General features: G+C 51.8%; 4 protein-coding genes and 1 long non-coding RNA gene across 13 annotated transcripts; 3 read left to right on the top strand and 2 right to left on the bottom strand.

The window, feature by feature from the left end:
* LOC119140553 (C-type lectin domain family 2 member G-like) lies at positions 1–8,240 on the top strand. 2 transcript variants are annotated; one of them, XM_037372015.1, is made up of 10 exons: positions 1–124; positions 967–1,136; positions 3,306–3,434; positions 3,679–3,864; positions 4,170–4,244; positions 5,070–5,126; positions 5,561–5,653; positions 5,739–5,923; positions 6,039–6,142; positions 6,557–8,240. In XM_037372015.1, the coding sequence occupies exons 4-10, from the start codon at positions 3,840–3,842 to the stop codon at positions 6,711–6,713; spliced, it is 696 nt and encodes a 231-aa protein (XP_037227912.1). In that variant the 5' UTR covers positions 1–124; positions 967–1,136; positions 3,306–3,434; positions 3,679–3,839; the 3' UTR covers positions 6,714–8,240. The 2 variants fall into 2 exon arrangements, with proteins under 2 accessions (XP_037227912.1, XP_037227911.1); XM_037372014.1 differs by lacking the exons at positions 1–124; positions 967–1,136 and adding an exon at positions 1,670–3,080 and having other exon boundaries at positions 4,094–4,244.
* Positions 6,776–13,354, bottom strand: LOC119140569. The gene is made up of 2 exons (XR_005101650.1): positions 13,295–13,354; positions 6,776–11,270 (listed from the first exon to the last, which is right to left on the bottom strand). It is a non-coding gene; the product is annotated as an uncharacterized LOC119140569 (long non-coding RNA).
* On the top strand, positions 11,053–16,056 carry LOC119140554 (C-type lectin domain family 2 member D-like). 6 transcript variants are annotated; one of them, XM_037372019.1, is made up of 6 exons: positions 11,053–11,237; positions 13,299–13,483; positions 13,867–13,977; positions 14,293–14,474; positions 14,757–14,905; positions 15,223–16,056. In XM_037372019.1, the coding sequence occupies exons 2-6, from the start codon at positions 13,366–13,368 to the stop codon at positions 15,359–15,361; spliced, it is 699 nt and encodes a 232-aa protein (XP_037227916.1). In that variant the 5' UTR covers positions 11,053–11,237; positions 13,299–13,365; the 3' UTR covers positions 15,362–16,056. The 6 variants fall into 6 exon arrangements, with proteins under 6 accessions (XP_037227916.1, XP_037227915.1, XP_037227914.1 ...); XM_037372018.1 differs by having other exon boundaries at positions 11,054–11,251; XM_037372017.1 differs by having other exon boundaries at positions 11,180–11,265.
* Positions 16,055–27,264, bottom strand: LOC119140552 (killer cell lectin-like receptor subfamily B member 1B allele A). The gene is made up of 8 exons (XM_037372013.1): positions 27,177–27,264; positions 26,633–26,849; positions 19,195–19,393; positions 18,385–18,501; positions 17,929–18,069; positions 17,349–17,503; positions 16,813–16,922; positions 16,055–16,406 (listed from the first exon to the last, which is right to left on the bottom strand). Exons 3-8 carry the CDS (start codon positions 19,265–19,267, stop codon positions 16,241–16,243), a joined length of 762 nt encoding a protein of 253 aa, XP_037227910.1. The 5' UTR covers positions 19,268–19,393; positions 26,633–26,849; positions 27,177–27,264; the 3' UTR covers positions 16,055–16,240.
* On the top strand, positions 20,453–25,777 carry LOC119140555 (C-type lectin domain family 2 member B-like). Of its 3 annotated transcripts, XM_037372025.1 has the most exons (7): positions 20,453–20,540; positions 21,181–21,229; positions 21,824–21,911; positions 23,473–23,571; positions 24,299–24,471; positions 24,896–25,002; positions 25,432–25,777. In XM_037372025.1, the coding sequence occupies exons 3-7, from the start codon at positions 21,854–21,856 to the stop codon at positions 25,595–25,597; spliced, it is 603 nt and encodes a 200-aa protein (XP_037227922.1). In that variant the 5' UTR covers positions 20,453–20,540; positions 21,181–21,229; positions 21,824–21,853; the 3' UTR covers positions 25,598–25,777. The 3 variants fall into 3 exon arrangements, with proteins under 3 accessions (XP_037227922.1, XP_037227921.1, XP_037227920.1); XM_037372024.1 differs by lacking the exons at positions 20,453–20,540; positions 21,181–21,229 and having other exon boundaries at positions 21,781–21,911; XM_037372023.1 differs by lacking the exons at positions 20,453–20,540; positions 21,181–21,229; positions 21,824–21,911 and having other exon boundaries at positions 23,306–23,571.
* Positions 27,265–27,398: the final 134 nt, after the last annotated feature.

The following is a 27,398-nucleotide window of genomic DNA, read 5'->3' as shown; positions in this document are numbered from 1 at the left end:
TCGCGGGCGCCGTGTTGGACTCGGGATCCAGCGTCAGGGGAGCGGGGGTAGACGTGGTCCCGGTTTCGGTCTTTTTTGAGGTGAAATATTCCTCCTTGCAGGCAATTTTACAGCCGCGCCGAAGGTATTTTTCATCTCCACTCTTGGGGTGTGGTTTGGTTGCCATCAGAGGAGAAGGTGGAGCCCAGAACCAGCCCCATACCCCTTCCCTTGGAGCCGGCCCCGAAGCCGTACCAATAATAATAATATAAGTATAAACAGTAAGATAAAAGCTAACGCAGCTGTAGTGTCACCCCAGTGTGGCCTGTTCCATGCTCGCCCTATGCTCCTTCCCATTGCTCCAAGGTTTTTTTTCCAGTGACGGCTGAGTCATGCCCATTGCCCAAATTATCCTGGTTTTACATACCGTTTTCCCCACCCACTTGAGCATCTTTTTTTTTTCGGGCTCTGCTCTCCCAGCAACAGCTTGTCTCATCGACAAAGCTGTTAGAAACTTAGCACGTCTTGCCAGCGTATTTCTACCTCATTTTCCCACAAAAGAGGGTGTTTTCTTAAAAAAAAAAAATTAAAAGGTATTTTAATAATCGCTTGTATATTTTTTTTTAATATAGAAATATTTCCCATTCCCTTACCCCAGCATCACATCCTGCAGGGTGGCTTCCATCCGCAGGGCACCCACCGTGCTGCTGCTCAGTGAAGCCTCGTGGATGGCCTCGATGGTGCCACCAGACGATCTCATTGTCATAAAAATCATTTTTCACCCCATGATGATTCTTTTTTTTTCCCTGCTCTGAGCATCCACCCATAGTGATTTTTTGGGGGGATGCGACTGAGGATTTTGGTGCTTTTGGACCAGTGTCTCCAATGCTAGTGGCTTCACCCCGTGGTTTGTCCTGACCGGCCCCCCAACCGTCGGAGCTGATCCTGTTCTCCCTCAGCATCCCGCAGCTTTTGTCTTTATCTCAGAGGCTCAGCCGGAACCTGCGGGTGCAGGAGGGAGCCCATGGCACGTCAGGAAGGTCCCTTGGGTGACGGTGGGGCCGCCACCACGACACCCACCCCTCCCCGAAGCACTCCGGCTCCGGTCCCTGCGGGAGCCATTCAGCCAGGTCCAGCCCTTCCCAGCAGAGAGGACGGTGAGGCCAATCCGGAAGATCTGGCGGGTTTCCGTATGGTTTTATTTAGGAAATCCTATATCGGGAGAGAGGGCTAGGGGTGACGATGACGTGCCGGGGTCGCTAACCCAAACCAGGCTCCAGCCTGTCCCCACACTGACCCCACGGCTGTCCCCCACGCTCTGGCGCTGGCTAAGTCATGCTGGAGGCTTGGTTGGGCACAGGGTGCTGACCCCAGGTTTCTCGGTGAGACTTTAGCGCTTCCCCAGGTGCCACCAGCCCCTCCTGGCATCCATCCCCCATCCCCAACGCCATCGGTCCCTTCCCTGGTCCCCCAGCACCAGCAGCTGGGTGCCTGGATTGCTGGTGTTCCAGGGGCTGGTCCTGCTGGCCACTCAACAGCACTGGGTCCTGTGCAGCGTCCAGCTTGCACCCCTCACCCTCTGAGAGGTAGTCAGTGCCTCCTTCAGCCGCCAAGAAGCCACCTTGTCCCCCGCACATCCAAAGAAGGACAAGTGTGCCGGTCCTGTTCGCTCCCCAGGTACACCGGGATGCCCTGAGCTTCACTTAGTTCTCCGGTTCAGGGGGAAAGCTGGGAAAGCTGGTGGTGCAGAGGTGCCTTGTGGCCGGGGCACGCTACCTTGCGGCTCTGATGAGCAGAGACCTTTCCTCAGCTCCGAGCCGACGTCCTCCAGGATGGTGTTGCCATCTCCTACGTTCCTGCTCACGTTTCTGTGGGTTCCTGGGCTCTCTGGCTGCTGGTGGAGAACTGCAAGGCAAGGATGGAGCACACAGAGGGACTGGCTCCCCAGGCGTGATGCCCACCGAGATCTACTGGCACGTGGCCCAGCAGGCTGCAGGGAAGTGCCTGGGATGGATCCTGACGCCAAGTGGGAGCTCAGAGCCCCCCAGCCCTCCCCTCCCCCTTCCTGTTAGCTCAGCTTACCCCAAGCCTTGGTCTGAGCATCTCATGGCAGGGGGTCGAGAATTGGCCTCGTGGTCCCAACCCAGAGCAGAGCCCAGGCCACCTCCTTTTGGGGTGCAGGGTCATCACCTCTGTGTCCACCCCCCCACTTAGAGCTGCCTCCACCCCGCTGCTGCTTTGCACTGGTGACAGGACGGTGCCCCTCCACCCCTGGCGTGAGGTGGCACGTGAGATACGGAGGCATCAGAGGGGATGGCTGCAGGAAGCCCTACGGGAGTGGCCTCTGCCACAAAACAAGCTGTGCCGGCTTTATCCGTGCAGCCCCCGGGGGCCAGACACAAGGGTGAAGGGCTCTTCACCACCTTCCAGCGACCCCTCGCAGCACAGCGCGCCCACGGACACCCGCAGCGTGCTGACGGCGGGTTTGGTTGGGGGTCTCTGCTGTTCTGGGCGCGCACCGACTTCGAAGGCTCATCCCCAGATCGCTGCTGGCCCCAGATCCACCCAGCAATGGGGACAGTGGATCCTGAAAGAAGCCGCTGTGCCCCGGCTCGTGGCTTGCACCCAGAGTTGCTCCCACATCCTGACGGCATTCCTTGGGCACTAGACAAAAGCGCCTTTGATTTATTTTCACGTGCTGCTTGCGAGGCCATTGCTTCACTGGTCAGCAATGTTTCCCCTTACCAAGGCCATGATCTAGAACAATGTTTGCCTGTAACATTTTTGACATGATTTTTGGGACACAAGTCCTTTATTTCCCACAAGCCCAGTGCATTTGGGAGTATTTTCTGACGCTCCAGTTTGTTGTTCCCCGCTTGGTGCCTTTTCCCCGCCTCTTCATCATCTGCTGGTTTAACTCCAAAATGCACCAAGCTGAAGCCTGGGGGAGGAATAATTTTTGGGGACGGTAGCAAAAAGCTACATCCATCAAAACCAACTGAAAACAAGTGTTTGGGGAGAAAAAAAATATCCTTTTTATTCTTCCCTTGGCAAAGACATGAAGGTTGTTCTTACTTGATAAATATTTGCTACAGATTGGGGTAGGTAATAGAATTTGTGTTTACAGGGGTGATGCTGAGCAGTACGCCAGCTGTGCGTCTGTTGCAAGAGCTGTGTGTATATATACATATACACACAGTTTCAGTCAGTGCGGAGGTTCTTTCTTCGAAAAGCTGCACCTGTCGAGGACTTTTTGAGGGTTCGTTGAAGGATCTGCAGATGCTGCTTTCTGTTTTGCACAGCTGGATATTTTTTTTCTGTTACAGCAGGGGGGTTTCTTGTAAAAATAGCTCCGATGGCATGGCTTTTGCTTCTCTGAGAAGAAACTCAAATCTGTTGATGTTTTACTGTGGGATCTGGAACCAGGACAAGATCAAAACCCGGAAGAGTTTAAAGTAAGTAGTCTTATTTAAATTTTTAAATCAAATCTAAATTAAAGTCTTTACATTTAAAGGAATACCTGGCTGTGGGAGGTTTCTTCTGAGTGGATGTAGGCGGGGATATGGAAAAAGGAGGAGGAAAAGAAGCTTCGAGGAAAGCAAGAGATTTAGAAAAATGTGCTGCTTTTGTGCTGCTGAGCAAACTCTGAGCTTTTGAGGGGATTGTGAGCTTTTCTTCTTTTTATTCTGCTGACCACAGGAGCATCCTGGCAAAACCCCGGGACTGAGAAGAACCTGGCTGGTCCCTGGTGCCGTGCTGCGGTCTCGGGGTGTCCTTGACCTTCCTTACCTTGCTTCTGGTGGAGGTGAGGGACACGCTCGTCCCCAGAGGGTACTGCTGTCCCCTCAGAGGCACCAGGGATGGCAGAAGCTGTTCCCGATGCAGGTACATACGCGCCATCCCCTGTCCCAGATACTTTAAGAGCTGCCTTGTGGGTGACAGGGGGGGTAGAGGGGGCGGTTTCTGTGCTTCGGGCAGGGGGACGTGGCTCAGATAGGTTCAAGGGCCATCCAGCACATCTTGGGGTGACCTGGGGTTCCTGGAGTGGAGATTGGAGCTGAAGACACCTTATAGCTGAAGAAGTGGGGAAGTAATTAAGACAACATCTCTCCAGGGCAAACAAAGCGTGGCACAAGCCAATAAAGTCAAGGCTGGCTTGGAAAAACAAAGTGAATCCCTTTTTTCTGAAGGTGGAAATCACGTTTTCCTTCCTACCATGCATGTAGACCGGATGAAAGGAAAACACTGCTTTTTTCCCGGGACAGGTAAAGGTTTCGGCAGTGGGGTGGCTACAGGGGTGGCTTCTGTGAGACGAAGCCAGAGGCTTTGGCCATGTCCCATGGGGCCGGTGCCAGCTGGTTCCGAGATGGGCCAGCTGGTGGCCAAGGGAGAGTGAACCAGTGACAGTGGCAGTGCCCCTGTGATTGCATATTAAGAAGGAAAAAACAAAAACCTGCTCCAGCTGAAGAGACTATGTGAGAGCAACAGCCCTGCCAGGGCCAGGGAAGGAGGAGGGGCAGGAGCAGAGACCCCCGTGGTGAAGCCCACGGCAAGGCAGGCCGTGTCCCTCAGCCCGTGGAGGTCCACGGTGGAGCAGTGGGATGCCCAGATGAGGCTGTGACCTGTGGGAATCCTGCGCTGGAGCAGCCCCTTGCTGGAGGGCTGCGCCCCACCAGAGGGACCCCACGCTGGCGCAGGGGCAGCGTGAGGAGGAAGGAGCAGCAGAAACGTGTGATGAACTGACCGTAACCCCCATTCCCCAGCCCCCCGCGCCGCTCAGGAGGAGGACCTAGAGAAACTGGGAATTCCATTACGCCTGGGAAGAAGGGAGGGGTGGGGAAAAGGTGTTATTTCTGATGTGAACGGTAATAAATTAAACTAATTTTCCCCAAGTCGAGTCTGTTTTGCCCGTGACGGTAACTGCTGAGTGATCTCCTGTCCTGATCCCCACCCACGAGCCCTTTGTTGCATTTTCTCTCCCCTGCCTGGCTGAGGACACGAGTGATGGAGCAGCTTTGATGGGCACCTGGCATCCAGCCAGGGTGAACCCACCGCCCTTTTACTTGCGTGAGCTTCTTGCTTTTGTACAGGCGAAGACCCACCCACCGTGACGATTCTGTCGCAGCGGACAGCGGAGGAAGGGAGCCGTAAGCGTCTTGTTTTGGGGATGTTGTTGCGGAGTTTGCGGCTGGGCTTAGCGTGACGGTGGGCAGCTAAAATTCAGTTAAAATGGCTGGGGTGAGGGGGGTGTAAGAAAGGCGAAGCTGCTTGCAAGCTTGGGCACAGGGCAGCCCAAGCTGCGGGGCTGGGGGTTGGTGCCCATCTCCCGTGGTGGAGGAGGGGTGGAGAGGATGCGGCGAGCTCGGGCAGTCCCAAAAATCCTTGGAGGCTGATGGAGGCACTGGGATGCACCCCCTGAACCGAGCCTGCACCCCACGGTGCCCCCCCCACATGCTTTGTGGCTGTATTTAAAGGTGCTGAAGGCACCTGGGGCGGGGAATACAAGAGCTGCAGGGAGCTTGGGATGCTCTTCGTGCCACGGGTTTGCCGGCCGTGCCTCTTCCGTGTGGTTTGTCCCCAGGTTTTAGCCTCAAGTGCATTAAAGATAAAAAAATCCCCATCGGGGTCACCGTGGTCATAGCAGCATTGCTCATCACCATCATCGCGCTGGCAGGTAAGTGCCCGCCAACAAAATCTTCTCCTCCCCTGGAGAAAACCCACTGGTGTAAGACACCAGGATGCGTTCTGCTTCTTTCCAGCTAAGAAACGCCCGTCCTGTCCCTCCTGCCCCTCTCCCGTCCTTCCCAGCTGCCTGGAAAATGGGATCGGGTACAGGGGGAAGTGCTTTTACTTCACGGAGGACGAAGCAGACTGGAACAGGAGTCAGATCTCTTGCCTTTCTCATGGAGCCCACTTGGCCACCATCGACACCCAGGAGGAGCTGGTAAATAAGAAATCCCTGAGGAACTGGTGTGTCAATTTGGGAAGCAGATTTGGGATTCCCCTGGAGGGAGACGCAAAGATATATATGATGCTTGCTTTCCCCCCCCCTCTTCCAGCGTTTTCTCTTGCGCTACGGGAAGCTTTTGCATTACTGGGTTGGTCTGCGAAGGGAAGGTGCTGGACCTTGGAAATGGTTCAACGAGTCTCTCTTCAACAACATGTACGTCCTGTCTTCTGGAGAGCATAACCATGCCCTGGGCTGAGATGGGTCAGGGATTGAAGGCAAGAAGACACACATATATATATAAATTTAATGAGGTGGGAGCAATTAAACACCACTTTTTTTTTTCGCTTGAGCTAAAGCACTTGGGCTGCAGCCCGTGGATTTGTGTGATGCAGGTGCTGGCAGGGGATTGAGGGCATCCCTGGATGAAACCCCCTGGGACCAAGCAAGTGAAAATATTCCCTCCTTTGTGGAGCGCGAGGCAGTTTTTGTTCTGCATGGGGCGGGTTGTTTGCTGGGAAACATTGCTGAGCACCACTAATCCGTATGGGAAAGGCTGAACTGCGGACCTGTGGCTGACAGTGACCTTTTTGCTTCCCTTTTAGTTTTTCCTTCTGGTCTTTCATGCAGGTTCGATGTCCGGGGCAATGGACAATGTGCCTATATCAATGCTGACGGGATCAGCAGTGACTGGTGCTCCCAGATGAAATACTTTGTCTGCAGCCACTGGCAAAAGCTCCCCAACAGGACTCAGAAGGATTTTAAAACCCTTCTGGATTTCTCCTGACATTTCCTCCTCGTCAGAGGAGATCAACCACAAGGTGCTATTAACCCCATGCAACAAGGCAGTGAGTTTTCCGATGGAGCATGTTTATTTCAGTTTTAACTTAGAAAAGTCAAAACTCCTCATGACAACGACACGGAGCTGTGACCAAAGGATCCTTGCTTTACTCTAACCGCTAGTGTCTTTCCAGCTTTTGCAGTTGTGAGGAGGCTTGGCAATATTCCGGAGGCTTGGGAATATTCAAGAGACTTGGAAAACTCCGTGCTTTGCTGGCAGTTGCTGCGCTGTGAAGCTCAGTTTTGCTGGTTTTGGGGTGTCTTTTTTTTTTTTTTTTTTTTTTTTTTTTTTTTGTTTGTGGATTTGGAGGAGCTGGAGGTGAGGGGCAGAAATGCAAAGTGGAGAAATAAAGTAGAATTGCTTCGGGGTCCCTCTGGCCAGTGCGTGGGAGAAGCCCCCAGCCTCAGCAAGGAGCCACCAAAGTGCTGCTCGGGGATGTTGTCACGGCTTAAACACACCGGTGACTGAGCCCCACGCAGCCCACCCCCCACAGTGGGATGGGGGAGCCGATCAGAAGAGTAAAAGTGAGGAAACTCATGGGCTGAGGTAAAGACGGTTTAATAGGTGAAGCAAAAGCTGCACATGCAAGAAAAGCAAAACAAGGAATTTGTTCACCGCTCCGCGTCGGCAGGCAGGTGCTCAGCCATTGCCACCAGCTTTGTGGGAAGACCCAAATATTGTCCTTGAACCTTCCCAGCTCCTTTTTGAGCTGGAGGGAAACCAAAAACCGAAAGCAACCGAACAAGAAGCCCCGTGCTGGTTTCCACCCCCAGCAGCGTCTTGCTCACCTCCGCCCTGCGAGGCGCCAAAGGATGTGGCTTTTTGCAGCATCCACTCACAGGATGCTCTTGTGCCTCTACTGACAAAATTATCATCCGCTGCCAGAAAGCTCAAAACATGGGGCAGAGCAGAAAGAACATCTCCAATGTGCGGTCACTTTGTCCTTTTGTGTCCGCGTGGCTGCAAAAGAGCGAGTTTGAGGTGCTTCTTTTGAGGCCTTGGTACTTTCAGTTCTCTAATTTTGGTGCAGCTTATGACCCTTCAAGTGAGCTGTGAGGTTTTCACATGAAATAGCAAGAGAAAAGAAAAAGAAGCAACCAGAAATGGTCTTCCTCCTTTGCTTGGGCTGGGATGAGGCAACTGACTTGGCTGGAAGATGGTGATGGGGTCGCTATTATTGCTTGTTTTTATTAGGAGAAGGGGAAATAATGCACCCTGTAGAAATACCTAAGAACTAGAATTTATTGTCAGACCGACAGATGCTTTAACTTGAAGTACAACTGCTTCTTAATGCTCCAGTTACAGAAATAATCCAAATGACTTGATTTTTGTTGAGGCTTATCCATAACACAGGCAGTCCAAAGATAGTCCTTTCCTTGGATATTCAGCTCTTTGCCACCCACTGTGGTGGCACAGTGAGGTTTTCAGCATCCCATATCCCCTGGAATAATAAAATATTGGTGGTGGAGGTTTGCTGGGAGTTACTGTTAAATATTTAGCCAACCTGTTTGCTAACTGGTTATGCCCTTTCCTCTTTTTACTGGTCCAGAGGGTGGTTTATGCCACAGTTACAGGTTTTAGACATTGCACAAAGCTTTGCGAAACTGAGACGGAAAGGGATTGCGTTATAGCAGAAGGTCAGGGAAGGGCTAGTTTTCCCTCCAGAACTTTTTCATCCATCGCTAAGACTTTGGCAATAACAAACGGGCTGAGCTGTGAGGCCGTAAAGTTTGATTGGCAAGGTTGGGTATGAGTGGTACCACCTGTCACGGGGCGTGCCTGGGGAACAAAACACATTTTGGAAGACTTTATGGAGAAATGAACTGCGCTGAGTGATGGATGAACCGGTTGAAGGCATCAGGGGCGCAGCACGAGGTACCGCTGCATGCAGCGTGCTGACTTTGCTGGTGCGAGGTTAAATCTAACCCCAGCAAAACAAAAATGCAATAGCGAGAGTTGCGCCATCCTGAGCATTGGCAAAAAAAGGAGCAGGAAAAAAGGAGTAAGGATCGCTAAGGAATTAAATTTCTTTGTATGGACTTCCAGGGTCGGTAAGAGGCAATGCCAGACTGGCCATCGTTTAGGGAGGTGAAGCTGGAGATGCCCAGAGGCTGAAGCTTGAAACCACCGGACAAAATGCCCCCCCAGGCACCTTGACGAAATTTTCTGTGGTGTTGCTCACCCCTGCAGTGACGCTGAGGGGAAGCCCAGGGAAGGATGGAGAAAACAAACTGCAAAAATTGCTGCTGCCCGTGGTTTCTTCTTGTGGCCATTCTGGCCGAGAAGATCCCCAGTACCTGGGTCCACCACCTGGGATGTCAGGGTGGGGTCCTCACCTTCCGTTGGGTCATGACGGTGTAACCTTCATCATCCTCCGTCACTGAAGTCAAGGGCGTGTGAAGTGAGCGATGGGTGGAGAAGGAGGGAAGCTTTTCTGAGCAGAGGCGGTGCGGTTAGGTGAAGCTGGTGGAGGAAACCCTCACCGCTCTTCCTGCTGCACAGTGTAGCCCTCTGCGAGGTGCAGGCTCCGGTGGGTGGGTGGCACGGGGCTGGGGGGGCTGGGGGCAGCTTGTGACACCTTGCCTTGGCAGGCTGCTGAGGCCTTGGGCTCTTCCTTGCCAAGAAAAGGTAGGAGACCACCAGGAAGCATGAGGAACCTCAAAATGGGAAAACACTGGATGCTAAAGCAGACAGCACCAGCATCCTTGATGATGTGGGAGCGCTTCTCCTTCTCCCAAAGAATTCTGTGGCTAGCCACAACGCTGTGGTGGTGGGGTTTTTGCAGCCTGCTGTCACTTTGGGGAAGACCCTGCCCGCCACCTTGAGTGACCTCCTGGGTCTGGCTGTGCACGGCCTGGTGCCCCTTTTTTTCCCCTGTGTGTTGCCTTCACACCTGATGGCATGAAATTCAGCACCGTGACCCAGGTGATGCCCTCCCAGGACCAGCAATAGGGGGATACCTGAATCTTTGACCCCCAAGCTCTGAGCCTTGGGGCTTGCGACTGGAGCGGGATCCTGAGGGTGTCTTCTATCAGTATAAGCAGCAGCAGCAAGACCCCAAATAATTTCCTATGACTCGTATGACTATGGGCTTACCGCCGGCCTCTTGACTCAGTTCTCCTTGTGGAAAGCATACGTCACCCCCGGGTGCGCGGCTCGCTCGTGAGCATCTTCACTGGATGCATCTTCAAGAGGTTGAGGTGGATTGTGTGGGTAGGCGATGATGAGCAGCCACCTCCTTTCCCGGGGACACGCTGTCTGTGGTCAGGGGGCTTGGCATACTGAGGGGGTGGCCACACTGATCACCCCCGACCCATCTCCACAGCCAGCTCACCCAAACGATGGTTTTGCAGATGGCTAGAGCAGCATTTAATTTATATAAATATTTTTTTTCTTCAAACAGGGAAAGTGGGCGGTTTCTCTGGGGAAAGGGGGGGGGGGGGGGGGGCGCATCACAGAGGGTGCAAAGAGCCTCCCAAGCCCCAAAGGTCTCCAATGCTCCAAGACAGGGACCACATAGTGCAGGGATGTCACCTCCAGGTACACGTTTCCAAGAGAATTTGAGGGCAGAAACTGGTGGGGGATGGCAACAAGAAATAGTGTGTTGGGCCCAAACCCAAACGCATCCCGTTAAGAACGAAAATCTATCTTCATCATCCTCGCTGCAGCTTGCTCCATCTCCCCCTTCACTGGTGCGCCCCCAGAAGAAGACCCTGGCCCTGTCTCTCCCGCATCACCCATCAAGCAAGGTGGGCAGCCCCTGGTTTGATGAGAAATGAAGAAATCACCGTTCCTGTGAGGCAGGGAATGGGGTGAACCGGGATCTACCAGCATCAGCCAGGACCGGGGTCATCCAGGACCAGCACCTAGCAAGCTCATCGCTCCCGAAAACCATCATCCTTTTTCTGGAGGGAGGAGAGGCTGCTTCAGGCGGCCCACCAGCTGCCGTGTGTCTGCGGCCAGACGACATCCCCGCCACTTCCCGTGCTCCTGCGGTGACAGCCACGGGGGTCCCCAAAGGCAGGGCGGTCCCCGCGCGCTTGCTCCCCCTGCCTCCATCCTCCCCGCGCTCCCCTCACCTACACGTTTAATTCCACGCCTTTCTCCTGCGAGCGCTTCCTTCTCTCCCCACGCCGGTTTTCCTCCCGGTCTGTTGCTTTTCCCCCCCGAGCGGCGAGCACCGGCGCAGCTGCAGCGAGCGGCTGCGCCCGCAAATCGCCTCAGGCCGCTGCGAAGGGGGGAGCGCGGAGCCCGGGGTGCGCTCCCCGCCGGCCGGGCGCGCAGGCATCCCCGCTCGCCTGCGCGGAGCAAAAAGAGCAAATGAAAAACCCCAAACCACGCACCGATACCTGGAAACTGTTAAGCACGGAGCACCGGGCACCGCTCCCTTCTGGGGGTGGCGCCTGAGCCCCCGGCGGCGCCGGTGCTGCGGGGCGCTGGGGAGCGCTGGGGAGCGCTGGGGAGCTGCCGGTGCGTTGCGCGGGGTGAGCTGCGCGGGGTGTGCTGCGCGGGGTGAGCTGCGCGGGGTGCGAGCCGGTGCGCTGCGCGGGGTGAGCTGCGCGAGGGTGGGCTGCGCGGGTGCGAGCCGGTGCGCTGCGCGGGGTGCGAGCCGGTGCGCTGCGCGGGGTGAGCTGCGCGGGGTGCGCTGCGCGGGGTGCGAGCCGGTGCGCTGCGCGGGGTGCGCTGCGCGGGGTGAGTGCGGAGCTGGGCTGGCTGCCAGGGGCTGCCCACAGACAGGGCTCTTCGGGGGGGGGGGGGTGCGCGCAGAAAGAATCGGGCAGCCAACTTACAAGCGGCAAATTGAAGGGAGGAGAGCCCCCCCCATCCCCCCCCCCCATCCCCCCCCCATCCCCCCCCCCCCCCCCTCCCCCCCCCCCCCCCCCCCCCCCCCCCCCCTCCCAGACTGTCGCTGCTGCTCAGCCGGGCTTATTGAGGCTGCTGCCCCCACGGCTGCGCTGGCCCCCTGCCTGCGCTGCTGCGGGTGATTTCAGGGGACACGTTTCTTCGGCTGCTTCTTTTTTCCGTTCCGCTGTTTCGCAAGAGCTTTGCGGTGCTGAGGGGCGGAGGGCTCAGCCCCTTCCAGCCGGAGGGGTTGCTTTCGCTGGAAGGGAATGAAGAAAATCGTGGGGAAAAGGGGCAAATAATTACACCATTAAAAAAAAAGACTTAAATATATTTAAATTCAGTGGAATGAATAGTGGTTTGGGAGCAGATGGACTGAAAAGGCTGGAAACCACAGTGGGCTTGGGAGGGGTAAAGCCTGGGCAGGAGCTCAGCATGCTCTGTGTCACGTCTTAATTTTGGGGGGGGTTTGTGTGTGAAAAATGTGAACCTCTGTGGGGTCATTTTTAACGGACTTAGTTCAATTTTTACGTTTATCATTGGAAAGCTGAACCGAAAACGCACAGAAAGCTTCAGTTTGATACCAGCGACCTAAACAGTTCGGGTAGGGACATTTTCAAGGAACCGACTTTTTCTTTCGTTTCCCAAGTATTTTCGTTATGATGCAGCACGGAGCAGCCCCCAGCCCACGGAGGAAATTCCAGCTCCCACCCAGCTCGTGGCAGCGAGGGGCCTCTGCTCTACTGGTCCTGGCACCTCCAGGGATGGGGGAGCATCGCCCCTTCCCAGCCCACCCTGGTTGGGGCTTTTTTTCTTCTCTTCTGCCACATTTCACCCTAAAACTGCTCCTGAAACGCTGTTCCCCAGCACGGCTTCAAGCATTTTCCTCCTGCAAATCCCCTGTGCAGGGAAAGGGAGTTTCTTGCCGCTTTTGCCCTGCTCTATTTATTGACAACAAAGACCTGCCCTGACCTTTAGAGCTGGTTCCCAGAGCGAAATGGTACAGGAATGCCCTTCGTAAGACCAAGGGAAGAAGTAAAAGCTGTTGTAACCCGGAAGCTCAGATACAGGAACTCAGATTAAGGTCTTTCCAGAGAGCAAAACAAGTTGTTTTCAGCATGAGCAGCTGGTCTAAATTCAGTTTCCTTTCCTCCTGTGGGTTTCTGGGGAGGGGGTCAGACCACGAGCTCCGCTCTGACCCGTCGGGGAGCTTGCTCCCTCCCTTCAGCAACTGCTGATGACCCCTTAACAGGCTTGCGTCCTCTTGTAAACACGTAAACTGCTTTTATCAACTGCGGATGGTTAAAAATTTTCGTTTTTCTTTTAATATTTAAACTCCCTTTAAATTTCTCTTTTCTCCCCTCTCCCCTTATCTTGTCTTCTCTTTCTTCCTTTATCTTTCCTCTTCAGGTTTTCTCTCCCTTTATCTTTTCTTTTCCACCCTTCTCTTTTATTCCCCCTCCCCTCTCACTGGGTCTTTCCTTCTGGCTTTCTTTTCTCCCTTAACGTGTTTTCAGCATCGGACGAGCACGCTCCCCTGCCACGGCTTCACATGGTACCTCTCGCCCCTGAGGCCTGGGGGTGTTGCAGAGGCCAAAAAAGATCCTCTGGAAGCTTCATGGGATCTTGAAATGCAAGAGGCATGGCTGGCTGTGGATTTTTCTCAGCCTTTTCTTTGTTGACACACAGCCTGAGCCACGATCCCTGCAGACACCAGTGGATGTGAGCCCCCGGGTCAGGCACTTCTCTGCCCACGATGGGGAAAGGAGCCCAAAAGCAGAATTCTTCAGATCAAGAGGAAGTGTTGAACAATTGCAGTGATGCAGAAAAGCAGTACAAATGGGGTAATGGCGAGGAAAACCCCAACGACCCAGGTGAGGGCAAGGGGTGGGAAGAGCATCTTGCCCTGGTGGAGCACCAGTGGGATGGGGACGGAGTTTTCGGGTGGGTACGGATCAACCCAGGCACGTCTGCACTAAATTTCACACGATGTGGCCACCTCTAAAGGCTGAAAAGCCCTAAATCCATCCCTAGGTCCTCAAAAGCATATTGGTGCTTTTGAAGGGGGACATGTTTGCTCTCCCCACCTTGTGGGCAGCCCCTTGAGCCCCCTGCAAGCTCTCCTCACCCTCCCGAGCCCCAGAAAGGTCCCTGTCCCAGCCAGGGCGCAGGATGGGCTGAGGATCCAGCAGAAAAAAGGGCAAAGCAGGGGGAAAAGGACCCAGCTGAGCCCCTCGCCTATTCTTTCCTCCCCCAGGGTCCAACACCAGCAAGTCAGACTGGAAAAGATCCCACTCAGTGCGTGTTTCCGTCGTGGTGTGTGTGATGCTCATGCTCCTCGTCTTCACCCTGCTGGTGACCTTGACTGGTGAGTCCTGTCCAGGCATCCCCCACGGGGAGGATCCAGGCCAGGCAGCTCTGGTTTGGGGAAGTGGGGGGATCCCGGGATTTTCCCGGCATCAAGGGATGCTCCCTAAGCAAAGCACCAAGCCTGCTTCAGGAGGGACCTCCTTTTTCCCTAAACCATGGTCCGGGTGACCTGGCTCCTCACTCAGTTACACTATTCCCAAGGGCATCACCCCCAATTTCCCCCCAGAAGCTTCAAGGAAAAAAAAAATAATTAAAAAATCCAGTTGTCCTGCTTTTTAAGGCTGCCTGTGCATCTTGCCTTTCTCTTTTTCAGTTGTCCGTGTGGGGTCCAGCTCGCCCCAGCCAGACTTCTCCCATGTGTGTCCAGACACGTGGCTTGGTTTCCAAGGGAAATGCTATTATTTTTCTGAGGATGAGAGCAATTGGACCACCAGTCAGGAAAGCTGTGTGGCCCTGGGAGCTTCGCTGGCCTCCATAAACACCATGGATGAACTGGTAAGAACGGCTGCTTGAGCCCCTGCAGTAGTTACCAGGGTGGGAAACATGGGGAAAACCAAACCAAACCAAACCAAAATAAAAAGAGATTTAAAAAAAGACAAAAAAATCCCCAAACCCAAACAAAAAAACCTGCTTGGCCCCAGATTGCACCCAGTGCTGTAGCCAGGAGCAGATACCTTGGGGAAAGCACCATCCCTGGGTGGGGTGATGGACACAGGTGGAAGAGAGGAGGCGGAGGAGGCAAGAACAGCTAAAAGACGACGCTTCTTTGATTTAAAGGTTTTCATTAAACGCTATAAAAGCGAAGCTAACCGTTGGTTTGGGCTGCGAAAGGAGAAGGATGAGAGCTGGTGGTGGACCAACGGCACAGCCTTCAACAACTGGTTGGTCCCTCTGTCTGCGTTGGGTGCTCGGAGTTGGCAACCGGGGCAGGTTTCTCTCTTGGTGTGGTTTGAAACGGCCCCGGGGGGGATGTTGCATTGCTTCTCCCATCTTGGATGGGTTTTCTTGGAGGCTCTGGGATGACCCGTTCTCCTGCCACCATGTCCGAGCAGCTCCTGGCTTTCCATGGGATGCCTGGGACGGAGCAAAGATGCTGCACACCAGCCCCCTATTAGATACCCTCAGCCAAATGCCATCCCTTCTTCTCCTAGAGAGGAAATGCCAGCTTGCCTTAATTTTTTTTCGGGGGTATCCTTCTTCCTTTCCTGCTTTTCTTACTCTCCTGGTGGTGTCGGCATTGCAGGTTTGAGGTGCGGGGTGGTGGACCCTGTGCATACCTGAACCAGGAGAGCATCAGCTCATCCCTGTGCCAGACCAAGAAGAACTGGCTCTGCAGCAAGCCCGACAGCTACGTCCTCTGGAAGCAAACAGCATATCCATAGCAAAACATTCCCAGAACAGGGGCTTCACACCAGCAGATCGAGCAGAAGTCAGCAGTTCGGCAAATCCCTGTGTCTGATTTTATCACCTGCGTTTATAAGCTTGTGTTTCAGTGAAACTTTCTCATCAGTACCTCTCTTATCGTCTTTGACAAGGTTAACTCTCCTTGGTCTGTCATTGCTGTTGGACCACTGCATCAGAAAAAGCTTGTTTTATTTGTCTTTTGAGATCAGTATTTTGCCTGTGAGCTGGTCGGGCCAGTAAGTGACTCACTTGAGTTTAATCCCCTGTTAAATTTGTTAAAGTGGTGGATTTGCACGGGCTTGGAATGCTTTAGAGTCGAATGTTTCTGCAAAAACCCCAAAACCTCAGAACCCAACCTTGCCCCCAAAACCCCTTAAAACCTCAAACAAAAGAACCCCAACTCAAACCCCACCCCCCTCCAAACCAACAACAACTAATCTCACAACTACAAAAAGACCCAGAAGACAAAATAACCCACCCCAAGACTCAGCCACCCTCCTGTGTCCTGGCGCTGATGCTCTCCGGTGCGCCCAGGGAGGCGCATGCCCGGCAGCGCATCCCTAGGAAAAATTTTTTGACTTGAGCTTTGCGATATTCATCATGTCTTCTGTGCCACCTGTAGTCTTTATTTTTTTTACAAGCCTGCCTTATTTCAATAAATTGAAGAAAGCTGGTTTTATAGGTTTTTATTGATGTCGTAGCTCTGCGCCCCTACAGAATTGTCTTGACCCACATGGGAAGTGGATTTGCAAACCCTGAAATCCCCCCCAGAGCCGTAGGGGCGAAGACGGGGCGGACGTCACCCCAGATATTGGCAGCAAGTGTCTTGCAGGCTGGATGTGTGGGATGGGCACGTGTCAGATGGAGCCGTCACATTTCTCCCCGCCTTCTGCCATCAGTGGGGAGAGCTGGAAGGGCTCTTTTTGGCAAACCCACTCATGTTCGCCCTTACAGGTATCGATCTCCAACATCGCGTCTTTCAGCGTCCCGCACCCGTCATCCGCCTCCTGCAGCGTGCCAAACCTGCAGGACAATGATTTTATTGCCCCAGAGGAGCCAGCTCTTCCAGGCTGGCACAAGAGGGCAGGTGGGGAGGTCCTCTTGCCCTTTTCCTGCCACCGTCTTATGGTGCTACAAACACCACCTCGCCGGTGGTGGCCCAGATCTGACCGCAGGTTGCTGTGCTTGCAGTAAAACCTGCAAGGAGCATGCGCGGACCGGTAAAACCCGTGTCGGTTGCATGGATACGGTGGGACGTGTTGGGTTACCGTGCTCCGTAAACCCAGCGCTCGGTCTGCAAAGCTTTGGCAGGGTGAGTACAAGACCGTTGCAGGGACCACCAGCTCTTGGCAAGGTGGATCAGGGCATGCGGTGATCTGAGATGGAGCAAAGCTGCTTTTCATGCCAGCAGGTTGCCGGGTACACTCACATTTTGGTGTTAAAGGGCGTGTGGTCCACCCACATCCAGCTCCTATGGGATGACATTAATCCGATCCACACTGGCTGCGTGCCTCTGCCTGTAATATTCTTGATGTACTCCTGAGAAATGAAGGCGGTTGGTTGCTCCCAGAATCTCTCCGCGGAGAGTTTCGTGGAAGTGCAAAGCCACGGAGTTAACTCCGAGTCATTTAACCCCCAAGCAGAAGGGATGCGAAGGTCTCCTGGGCTTTGAAGGGCTGGAAACAGCTTCAGTTCAGCGCCCGAGACACCAGTGCCTCCACCTGGGCTCTGCATCCCTCCTCTTCCTCCTATGCCACCCGTGGGTGGGGGGACATAGAGGGGCTTCAGGTGACAATTCAGCCCCTTCTTCTTCCCCGTCACCTCTTAGGAGACATCAGAGCAGGAGACGGGCGAGAGCCGGTTGTATCCCCACACCTCCTGCTCCCGCGCTTAACCACTCCCCTGCCCACCCCCCCCAAAAAAAAGACTTTCAGGACTTTTTCAAGCCTTCTCCTCTATATTTACCTTTTCTTTCTCATTCCGCAGCACTACCAGCTGAGACTCCTGATTTTCGCAGCCCTTCTTGCCCCGAGTCCACTCTCCCTTTTCCTTGGAAAGCTGGTAGCACATGTCCCCATGGAGCTGCCAGTTCTGGGGACACAGCTTGCAGCCAGCACAGGCTGAAGAGGAGAGAGAACCATGAGACACCCCAAAGGGTGGTCAAGGTCTTCCCCAACCACCAGCCGAAGGGCACCGAGGGCTTCCTCATCCCACAGCCCGGCTCTTTCCCCATTCTTCGGGGTTTTTTCACACTGTTGTGGCTTTTCCTGCTCGCCCTGCAGCTGGGTGACCGCGAGGATGCTACCGGCTGGTTGGGATGGAGGAAGGGCGGTGAGGAACCTCCTCCCTAGGGTTGACCCTGGTCCTCCACGGAGGATGGGTCAGCAAAAACTGCACGCAAAGAAATAATTCTTCCTTGCCAGCTCCCCTCTGCTATCACAGCCTCCCATCTCCAGGGGCCTTCCTTGCAGTTGGGTGGGAGGGAAGCCCCGCAAAGGTCCCACCTCAGCATCTCCCAGCAGAGCTGGGTGGGAAGGGAGGTTACCTGTGCGGTTTTCCTGCTGGGACTTGCAGAAATACCCCATCAGGGATGCCAACACGCATCGCTCTGTGTGGTTCCTTCCCCAGGTCTCGTTGCCTTGCCGGGGAGCGACCGTCGCCGCCGGCTGCAGACAGCCCTGAAAAACTTGGAGGAACAACCTGGGGTGAAAGACTGCGGCTGTTTGAGGGTAAAACCCACAAAAACAGGTAGGGCTGGGGTTGATTTTGTGCAATCCTCTTTTTTTTCCCTGCTGCAAATGCACCCAATTTGTTAAGCCAGCCTGAAAAACATGGCTTGTGTCCTCCACCCTCGCCGAGGGGGTTACTCTTGGTGGGGGACGTGTCTAGGTGCATCTTCATGGGGCAACCTCGTCCCCTCCGAAGGCTGAAATGAAACCCGATTTCCCCTCCGCGCTCGCTCACTGGGGTTTTGAGATGTAGGTAAGAGCTGGTTACTCACCCTGCCTGCTCAGCACCGCCACCAGCACCAGCAGGATGAGGTGCCCCAGTGCACTGGCTTTGAGGAGGACCCCATGCCACCGTGGGCACAAGGCAGGAGTGAGAGTGGCCACCTTTGCTGAAAAAAAAAAAAAAAAGCACATTTTCACATGAAAAAGCTGGGGTTTTTAGAGGAAAAAAAAGAACCACCCCCACCCCCCCTTTGTCAAGCCAGCAAGCTTGAGCAGAAGTTTATGGCTGCTTTGCTTCCTCAGAAATACAAATCACTACTGATGGGGTCCAGAGGTCGGATGCAGACATGAGGGCATCACCTAAGGGTGGGTTTTCAGGTGGTGGAGGGGCTACAGGCAGCCTTGGGCACCCACCAGTGGAGCTCAGGCCTGAAACCTTCTGCAGCTGGCTTAACTTAGAACAGGAGGAACCCACTCGCGGTGGAGCTGGGAGCCGGCGGGACACAGGTCTCTCCAGCGTCTCCACCAGGATCCCCTGCGTGGGCTCAGCAGCAGTTTTCCATCGAGGTGCGTTGGCTCGTGTCGGGTGCCTCGGGACCCGTTTTTTTGCCACAAGTGGCGGGTCTCAGAGGTGAAACTCTTCAACCTCCAGATGTTTGCAAGCTTCCCTCTCCCCCATCCCTTCTGCGCAGTTTTCCCCTCTGTGCCAGCCGGGATCCCACCGTCGGGGGTGTTTAATCCAGCCAACGTTTCCCATCTGTCTTGGAAACCTCCACATGGGGATGGATAAGCAAGAACCCCCCAAAGTCTTCCCAAAGCAAAGCTCGGAATAAGCGCTTTTTCCCCAAAATAACACTTACTGTGACACTTCTTGGCAGAAGAAAAGCTCTCCCCGGGGTGTCTTAAATCAGCATAAACTATTTCCCCAGCCATGATGGCTCAGGAGGTTGCAAGAGTGTCTGAAGAGTGAAGTTGTTCTTGGGCAACCTCACCTTATGACCGACTCGCTTGCGCCTGCGTCCAGCTCCAGGAAATGGCATCGTCTGGGCCTTTTATTTCCTTTTGTTAAAAAAATAAATATTAATTTTATATATGTATCTCCAACAGGCTTCCCTTGTAAATTAAGGTCAGTCGCGGGTAGGTGTCCTCTAGCCAGGAGGAGGTCGCACATCTGGAGGTGCAGAAACACCTATGGGCGTAATGATTGCACTGAGCAGGCGGGAAAACATGCAGAGACAAAAAAAAAAAAAATAAATTAAAAAAGCCTTTAAATAAGGTTTTTGAGGGTCAGGCTGAAGCACATCAAGGCTGGGATCAGCGTGGCCAGAAGCAGACAATCAGGTGACTTGGCAGCGGGCGATATTTCGTGGTTTTTCCCCAGAATATTGGCTGCCAGCGACTTGAAACGGCTTTTGCTGTACGCGGCTGTTTCTTCTGCTGCTTTTGATGCAATGGTCAGTCTCTGTCCTACCTGCTGGCACGGAGGGTTGTAAAAGCACGGGGCGCGCAGGGACTGCCCGGCTCTGGCACTGGAACGAAGCAGAGTGGGTTTTTTCTAGCCGTTTCCTGCAGGCTGCTAATTAATTTTATCCTGTTTTACTGTCGGGTTTTTTTTAAAAAAATCTATTTCTTTATTTCACTTTATTTTGTCTTGCTTTATTTTACTTCTGCTTTACTTATTTCAGTTTTTATTTGGCAACCTCCCAGCCCCGGCGGGTGACTTTAGGGCATCCAGACGGATACTGCGTTTCCTCTTCTCCTGCAGGTTTGGGACCATCGCACAGAGCAACCAGCAGCACAGTCCCCGGCTATCCTGCCCTTTTTCCCTTCCCTTTTCCTCTTTTTTTTTTTTTCTTTTTTTTTTTGCTATTAACCCCATTTGCAGACATCTTTTTATAGAGATAGAAAGATAGAAACAAGTTTTGTTTTGGTTTTTTTTTGCACGTACCTAAAAGACAGCAAGAAAAACCCCAGAACTTTGCCCCAGTACCTGTCAGCAGCAAGAAATCAGGTAAAAGCAGAGAAACCCAAAGGCTGCAGCAGAAAAAGCGTGGCCTTTCTAAAATCTTTTTTTTTTAATGCTTTCTTTTTTTCAATTTTTTTTTTTTCTCTACCTGCAGGCTTCATTAGCCCCATGGAAAGTTTTTGTGGTGAGCTGCTTTACACTTCACTCTTCCTGCGCTCTGCAAAAGCGGCAGCTCTGATGGTGTGTGACTATTGCTTAAGAAGAAAAAAAAAAAAAAAAAAGAAAATGGAAAAAAAAAATTACGTTTTGGGGTAAAAGCCTGGAGTTGGATAGCTTAATTGCAAGAGCACTTTTTTTTTAATAGTGTTTTCCCTGTTGGATGCATTTACTTGATGACCCCATTTATTGGGGGTGGGGGGAGACAGGATCAGTCTCGGCTCAAGGATGCAAATTTGAGGGAGGCAGTGGTGTGGAAAAAAGATTTTTATTATAAAAAAATCATAAAATGGGCTGGAGGGAACTGCCTGCTCATGTACCTCATAGCATCTTTGAGGTCCCTTTCAGGGTATCCCAGCACCCTGGAGCAAAGCGATCTCCAGCAGCAAGCATTTTCCCCTCCTGCACCCCAAAAAAAGCATTTTTTGGGGATAATTTTTCCTCCCCAACTGGAAAAAAAAAAAAAAAAGGCTGGAAATGCAGGAAAAGGATGTGAAGAGGGTGCGGGGTGGGAAACTACGGCAGCTTTGCTCATGGGCAGCCCCTTCCCCATCTGCCCCGGAGCATCCTCATGAAAATCCCCTGGAAAAAAAAACCAACCAACAAACAAAATAAAAAAATATTTAATTCTTTAATACTTTCTATTTCACATTTCTTTTGGCAGGAGAGGGTTGTGCCTCAGCATCCCGCTTGTTCCCACCAGCTGGATCCAGGTAAGGGGGTTTGGGATGAGCTGGGGGGAGTTGGACTCCAATTTTAAACTGGGGGGGGATGGGAAGAAAACTATAATTGCAGGGAGAAAATAAGTGTCGTTGTTAGGAGAAAGCTTTAATTAGGAGGAGATTTTAATAGGGTGGGTGAAAACCGATGTCCTCTTAAAAAAAAAAAAAAAAAAAAGTGTTTTTTGTTCAGGAAAGCAGCTTCGAAAAACACAAGAGTCGCCATCGAACGTCTTATCATGCTGCTCTCCACCGAGGCAACCACTCGTCCCGTGGAATTGATGATGTTTATTTTCCTCCTGCAGCATCGTGCTTTGTGCTGCCTGCCAGTACCGCAAACCGGCAGCTTTGATTTAATATAACGTGAGATTGGATTGGGTTGGCGTTATTAAAATAATTTTGTAGATTTTAGAGAGACGAGAGGATTTGTAGAGCTTGTGGTGCAAAAACCAGCGTTCCAGGGGTAGAGAGGGTGTCTGGGGCAGGGGGTTCCCACCTCTGCCCGCGGATGGTCCCTGTGGGTCCTGGGGGGAGGCTGAGGACCGACAGCCTTCGTCGCACTCGTGATGGATGGAACCTCGTCGGCAGGTGGGGCGGAGGCAGAGGAACCCACTGGGAATGAAGGGAACAAGGGACTATCCCGGATTTTTGGGCACGGAAAGGAGCAGGCGCACAGGTAACTGTGGAGCAATGAACTGGGTAACCACTGGGGTTTGGTTTTTTTTGGTTTTTTGTTTTTTTTTTTTTTTTTAAATACTTCTATAATTCAAGAACAAAAACCAGCTGAGGTAAGGGAGAGGGGGAGGGGCTGTAGGGGGAAAAAAAAAAAAACCAACTTTTTCTAGCACTTCCCTCAGGGGAAAATTTTTGTTGACCAGCAGATGGGCTTTTTGCTGTAAAGTCTCATTTCAACCACTCCGGGCTACTCTCGTATGTGATTAATCCTTCCTGAGGCACTGTTTCTTCTGGGTCTTTTCTTTTTTCCCCTCAAAAAGGTACAAATTTCTGCTTTATTCTGAATTAGAATCAAGGAATTTTAGAACAGCTTGAAGTGTTAAAAAGACACACACACACACCACCACCCCCCCCCCAAAAAAAAAAAGCCTGGGACTTCAGTCCAGTTTAGACACATCAGCAAAATATTAATCCCTGCCTTCCCTGCAGCATTGCCCTGTTTCAGTTCTCCTGACCCTTCCTCCCATCTCCATCATCCTCTTGGTGCACAAGGTGGTAGAAAAGGGGATTTTCGGATCTTTTCCATCACCTCTTTACCCAGGCAGGGACTAAGATTTTTGAGGATTTCTCTCCCCACCCCCCCCCCCCCCCCCCTTGGCTTATTTCTTTTATTTATTTGTTGGGCAGGGTTTTTTTTTTTTCAATGTCTTTATTTTATTATTTGGCAAATTTTGCTGCTGACCTCGCTTTCTAATACTTTTTTATGCATGGGGAGGAGGGGAGCAAGAGTAGAAGGGAGGGTTTGTCCCACGAGGTTTGATGCATGTGGTAGGTGGGGACAAACAGGGGGAAGCTTGAAAGAAAAAGAAGGGAAGTCTCACGGGCTGAAAACACTGAGATTTTTTAGTTAAAACCCTTAGGGCACAGAAATTTCTTTGCTCATGGTGAGAGGAAAGGGCATGTTGTGGATCACAAGATGCAGAGATGGAGTGACCACGACTCGGATTATTTGCAAGACCCAACGTGTCTCAGTTTAGGTGGAGAATGAAGTCCGCTGAGCTTTAATAATGAAGCAGAACGCAGAAATTACAGCATAATTTGAATTATGGTGCATTTCAGAGCAGGAGTTTACAGCTGGAACTGGGGAGACTAATGTTCCAGACCAATAATGTTCCCCTGCTAAGGAAGCGCTCCCCAAAGTAAAAAAATACAGAATTTTATTCTACACAGAGAAGAATTTTTGCAATTTCTCACCCAAAATGACAGCAAAAGCCCACCTGGCAAGGGGAGGAGACTAGCCTCTCACCATCTGGGCATCAAACGGTGCCTGTGCTTTAGGAAGCCTCTTCCAGAAGATGCTTTGGATGAGCATCACCCAAGTGCTCAGACGCGGCGCTCGGTGCTCTCCATGATGACTCAATATGGGAAGTTTCCATTAAAAGTCCCTTTCATCCTCAAGGAAAAGGAGAAAAAAAACATCTTTTGGGCCAACAGCCTGGACCTGGAGCATGTTGCTCCCATTGGCACCCCCTCAAAGGCATTGAAGGTCTCTTCTCCTGCAGGTTACAACCTTGAGATGAAGCCAGAGGCACGTGTTGCCTGCCAGGTGACAATGGCGGTGCTGTTCGTAGCTCTGCTCATCACAGCCATCACCTTTGCAGGTGAGTATCGAGGTTTTAGTCTCATGAGGAACGTCTCTGAGATGCTCTGAGTTGTTGCACGTGTGCCAGATCCACCTCCGTGGTCCCAGGGAAGACGCAGCCCAACCCAAGGTGTTGTCCTCTCCAGGAGAGGGACGTGTCCACAAGCAGAGAAGCCTTTCTACAAAGACCAAACCCATCTCCTCTGTGTAGGAGCTGATATCGCTTCGAAACCTATAAAAAACAAACGGAAAGAGCAGTGTCACGGGTACAGTCGCCTGAGATTTCCCAAAGGTGCTTTTTTCAAAGAAGGGACCGTTTCTCTGCTGCTCGTCCAAGCAGAAGATGTTGGCACGAGTCCCACCAAGTCTGCAGGAACGAGGCAATTTTTTTTTCTGTCCTTTGCCCATCTTTTGCGTGAACGACAGTAGCAATACCTAAGGGCACATGTAGGGATAGGGCTGCTCTGGAACTCCTCTTAAAACTTGTGTCTTTGAAGGTCACCACCCTGTGAAGGTATGGCACCCACGTTTCTTGTCCAATGCCACAAGCTGGGCCATGACTTGAGTTTGTTTTCTCCTTCCAACCCCCCCGATGTATCTCTTGGTCTCTTGATTTTTCTTTCCTCCCACCGCTGAGGCAGATCCAAGATTTTTTTGAAGGACATGGGGTGGGGGACGACCTTCCCCACCCTGGTGAGGCAAGGGGAAGGTGCCGCTCCTTGACGCTGTTGCTCTATCGATGACAGTGCAGGCTTTTCAGCCGCGGCCGAGACCCTGCTCTCGGTGTCCATTCGACTGGATCGGGTACAGAGGGAAATGCTACTATTTTTTGGAGGTTCAGCAGAACTGGACATCCAGCCAGGACAACTGCTCGGCACTCGGTGCTTCCTTGGCCATGCTCGACAGCTTGGAAGACTTGGTAAGGAGACATGAGAGCATGCTTAGCGGGGGGGGGGGGGGGGGGGGGGGGGGGGAGCTACCAGCATATTTGCCACCGTTTGACGACTTTGCTCTTCCAGGACCTTCCTTGGAGATCTGGGGCAAGGGGATGAGGACCATTGTTTTGTTGAGAGTAGGTTGTCATGGGTGTCTTCACGTTTCTCACCAGAATGAACCAATGCAAGAACTATGGAAACACCCCCCCACCCCCCATTTCTAGGCAATAATAAAGCTCTGCCTTAAAAATTACACTTTTTGGTAGCAGATTGAAAAGTTCAAGCACCGAAGGAGCACGAGCAACCAGTGAAATGTGGTTGGAGGGAGGTTTCTGCAGGTGGGGACTTGCTGGAGATGTCCTGAAGCCCTGTGACCTGCCGCAAAGCCTTTCTCTCCCTCTTTTTCAGAACTTCGTGATGAGATATAAAGGCATCTCGGAGCACTGGATCGGCCTTTCTCGGGAAGACAAGGAGCAACCGTGGAAATGGGTGAACCGCTCGCGTTTATCTCACCCGTGAGTCTGGTTTTCATCATTACGTCATGGGTCGGTCTTTCCTCAGCCCCAGAACGAGCATTTCTTCTGGCACTTGAGGTGCATCCAGAGGTGGCGGTGGGACAATGTTTGGGAAAGGCAACGTTGTGTCCAGAACTTGCTTCTCCCCTCTGACTTGAGAGGTGGAAGTGGTGCATTTGGGGGGGAAACACTCCTCATTTGATGGGTTGTTTTTTTTTGGTTTGTTGGGGGTTTTTTCTTGCAAAGTGTTTGGTTTCCGACGGTCAACCTGGAGTGCTGCCAAAACAGAAATATTTTGGGGCGTAGCGATGCCCATGAGGATGCCTGAGAACTGAAGGGGGGTGGGGAAGCTAACGTGTGATTTTTTTTTTCCCCCCTTTTTTCCTGCTGTCCTCACCTGAGGTGGGATGTCTTCGTCTGTCCTCCCAGGTTTCAGGTCCGTGGTGGTGGTCTCTGTGCCTACCTGAACGACAGCGGGCTCAGCTCCTCCCGCTGCGGCGCCCGGAGGAGCTGGGTTTGCAACGCGCCTGAGCTGCAGAGCCCAGGCAGGAGCCACCAGACGAGACGGGCTCCAAACCTTTGCATCAGCTCCTGAGGGGCTGCAGGGAGCGCTCCCCAAACCCACACACCACAGGGAAACCAAAGAAAACCCGAGAAGAAAGGTTTGGGCTTCTTCGAGGAAAAGAACAAATTAAAAAAAAATGGGTTTGGGTCTTTCCATGTGCCTTGAACCCACAGGATTCACCCCTGCGGCATCCACCAGATGGAGGTGGCATAAAAACACCGCGTGAAAGATTTCCCAGGAAACCTCCAAAAATCCGTGGGTGAACAAGCAAAACTGTGCCCTTTTTTTTTTTTAAATGTGCAATTTTAAAAAAAAATTTTTAAATTTTTAAAAAATTTGCAATTCCTAATTTCTGTGTCGTTGCACCAGGTGCTGTGAATTAATGGTGGCAATTAGCATATTATATATATTAAAATTTAATTAATCAAATTGAATTAATGAGAATTATATAGAGAATTATATAGAGAATTATATAGAGAATTATATAGAGAATTATATAGAGAATTATATAGAGAATTATATAGAGAATTATATAGAGAATTATATAGAGAATTATATAGAGAATTATATAGAGAATTATATAGAGAATTATATAGAGAATTATATAGAGAATTATATAGAGAATTATATAGAGAATTATATAGAGAATTATATAGAGAGGGTAATAGAATTAATAGTGATTTTTAGTGGCTGACACTTTGGAGATGTTTTCTGCACAATACATCGCTCCCATTCGTTACAGACCGAGTAATTATTTGTGTTGATTGTACACAATAAAAATTGACCCTTGGTTAACGAACCTGTTCTGGTGCTGCCCCTGACCTCCTGCTTGCCTGGAAGCGCTGTGGAAAATGCTCCAGCTGGTGCCATTTCCCAATTTTATTTTTTTTCTCCCCCAGCCTTTGCACACCAGCATGAGGGGAAAAACCTCCTGCTTCAGGTGCATCAAGCATGGGGGGGGGGGGAGATCCCCGACACAACCCTTCTCCCACCCAACCCGGAGCATCTTTTAGCATCGCTGAGCTCCTCAAGCACCCACCAAGCACGTTAATTTTTAAAGCCTACCTGCCATTTGTTAAAGATGCTCTCCAACAAGCAAGGCGTGGGTGAGTTGCGGTGAAGTTTTCCACGGTTTCTTCGTGGCTTCCTGAGACGTGGTGTTAGGACACCTCCACGGTCTTAACATCGTTGGCCAGGGTTGGGATTGCTCCCCGCATCAAAGCTGTCTGCGAAGCTTTTCTGCCTCCTGCAGAGCTGGGAAGGACCCCTGGGTTCAGCTGGTCTGGGGGGGGGTATTAAATAAAACCCCTAAATGACTAAAGAATTAAAATCCAAAGAACTAACCCCCCTAAAATACTAAACAACTACGCACACGCACAAAGTAAAGGACAAAAATCCTAAAAACCTAAAATACTAAAGAACTACCCCCCCCCCCCCAAATAATCAAAATAGAAGTTAAAACTTTATTTAATAAATAAACCAATTATTTTTAAAGGAAGTGAATAAGCATCCAGAACCACCCTGGTCCATAGTACCCCCCTGTGGGCCATTTCTGTTACTGCTTGCAATTATAACCTGAAATTTTGATATTTTTTTTTTTTTTAATTACACCTGCTTGCTTTTGCATGTTCGACAGGTGGAACCAGGCTGCTCCCTCATGCACAGCCAGGCTTTGCACACACAGTGCTGAAGCCGAGGAGCATCTCTCACCTGGAGATGATGATAAAGGAAAAAATATTTTGAATTTACCCCCAACCCCTGGGAAGTTACCCTGGTGAGGGCATTAAAAAAACCACCAACCAAACCCCCAGAACTGGGGGAAAAAATTAAC

The sequence above is a fragment of the Falco rusticolus genome, chromosome 22, assembly GCF_015220075.1.
Source record: "Falco rusticolus isolate bFalRus1 chromosome 22, bFalRus1.pri, whole genome shotgun sequence".
NCBI lineage: Eukaryota > Metazoa > Chordata > Aves > Falconiformes > Falconidae > Falco > Falco rusticolus.
The sequence above is the reverse complement of the archived record's forward strand: the minus strand, read 5'-3'. Positions and strand labels throughout refer to the sequence as shown.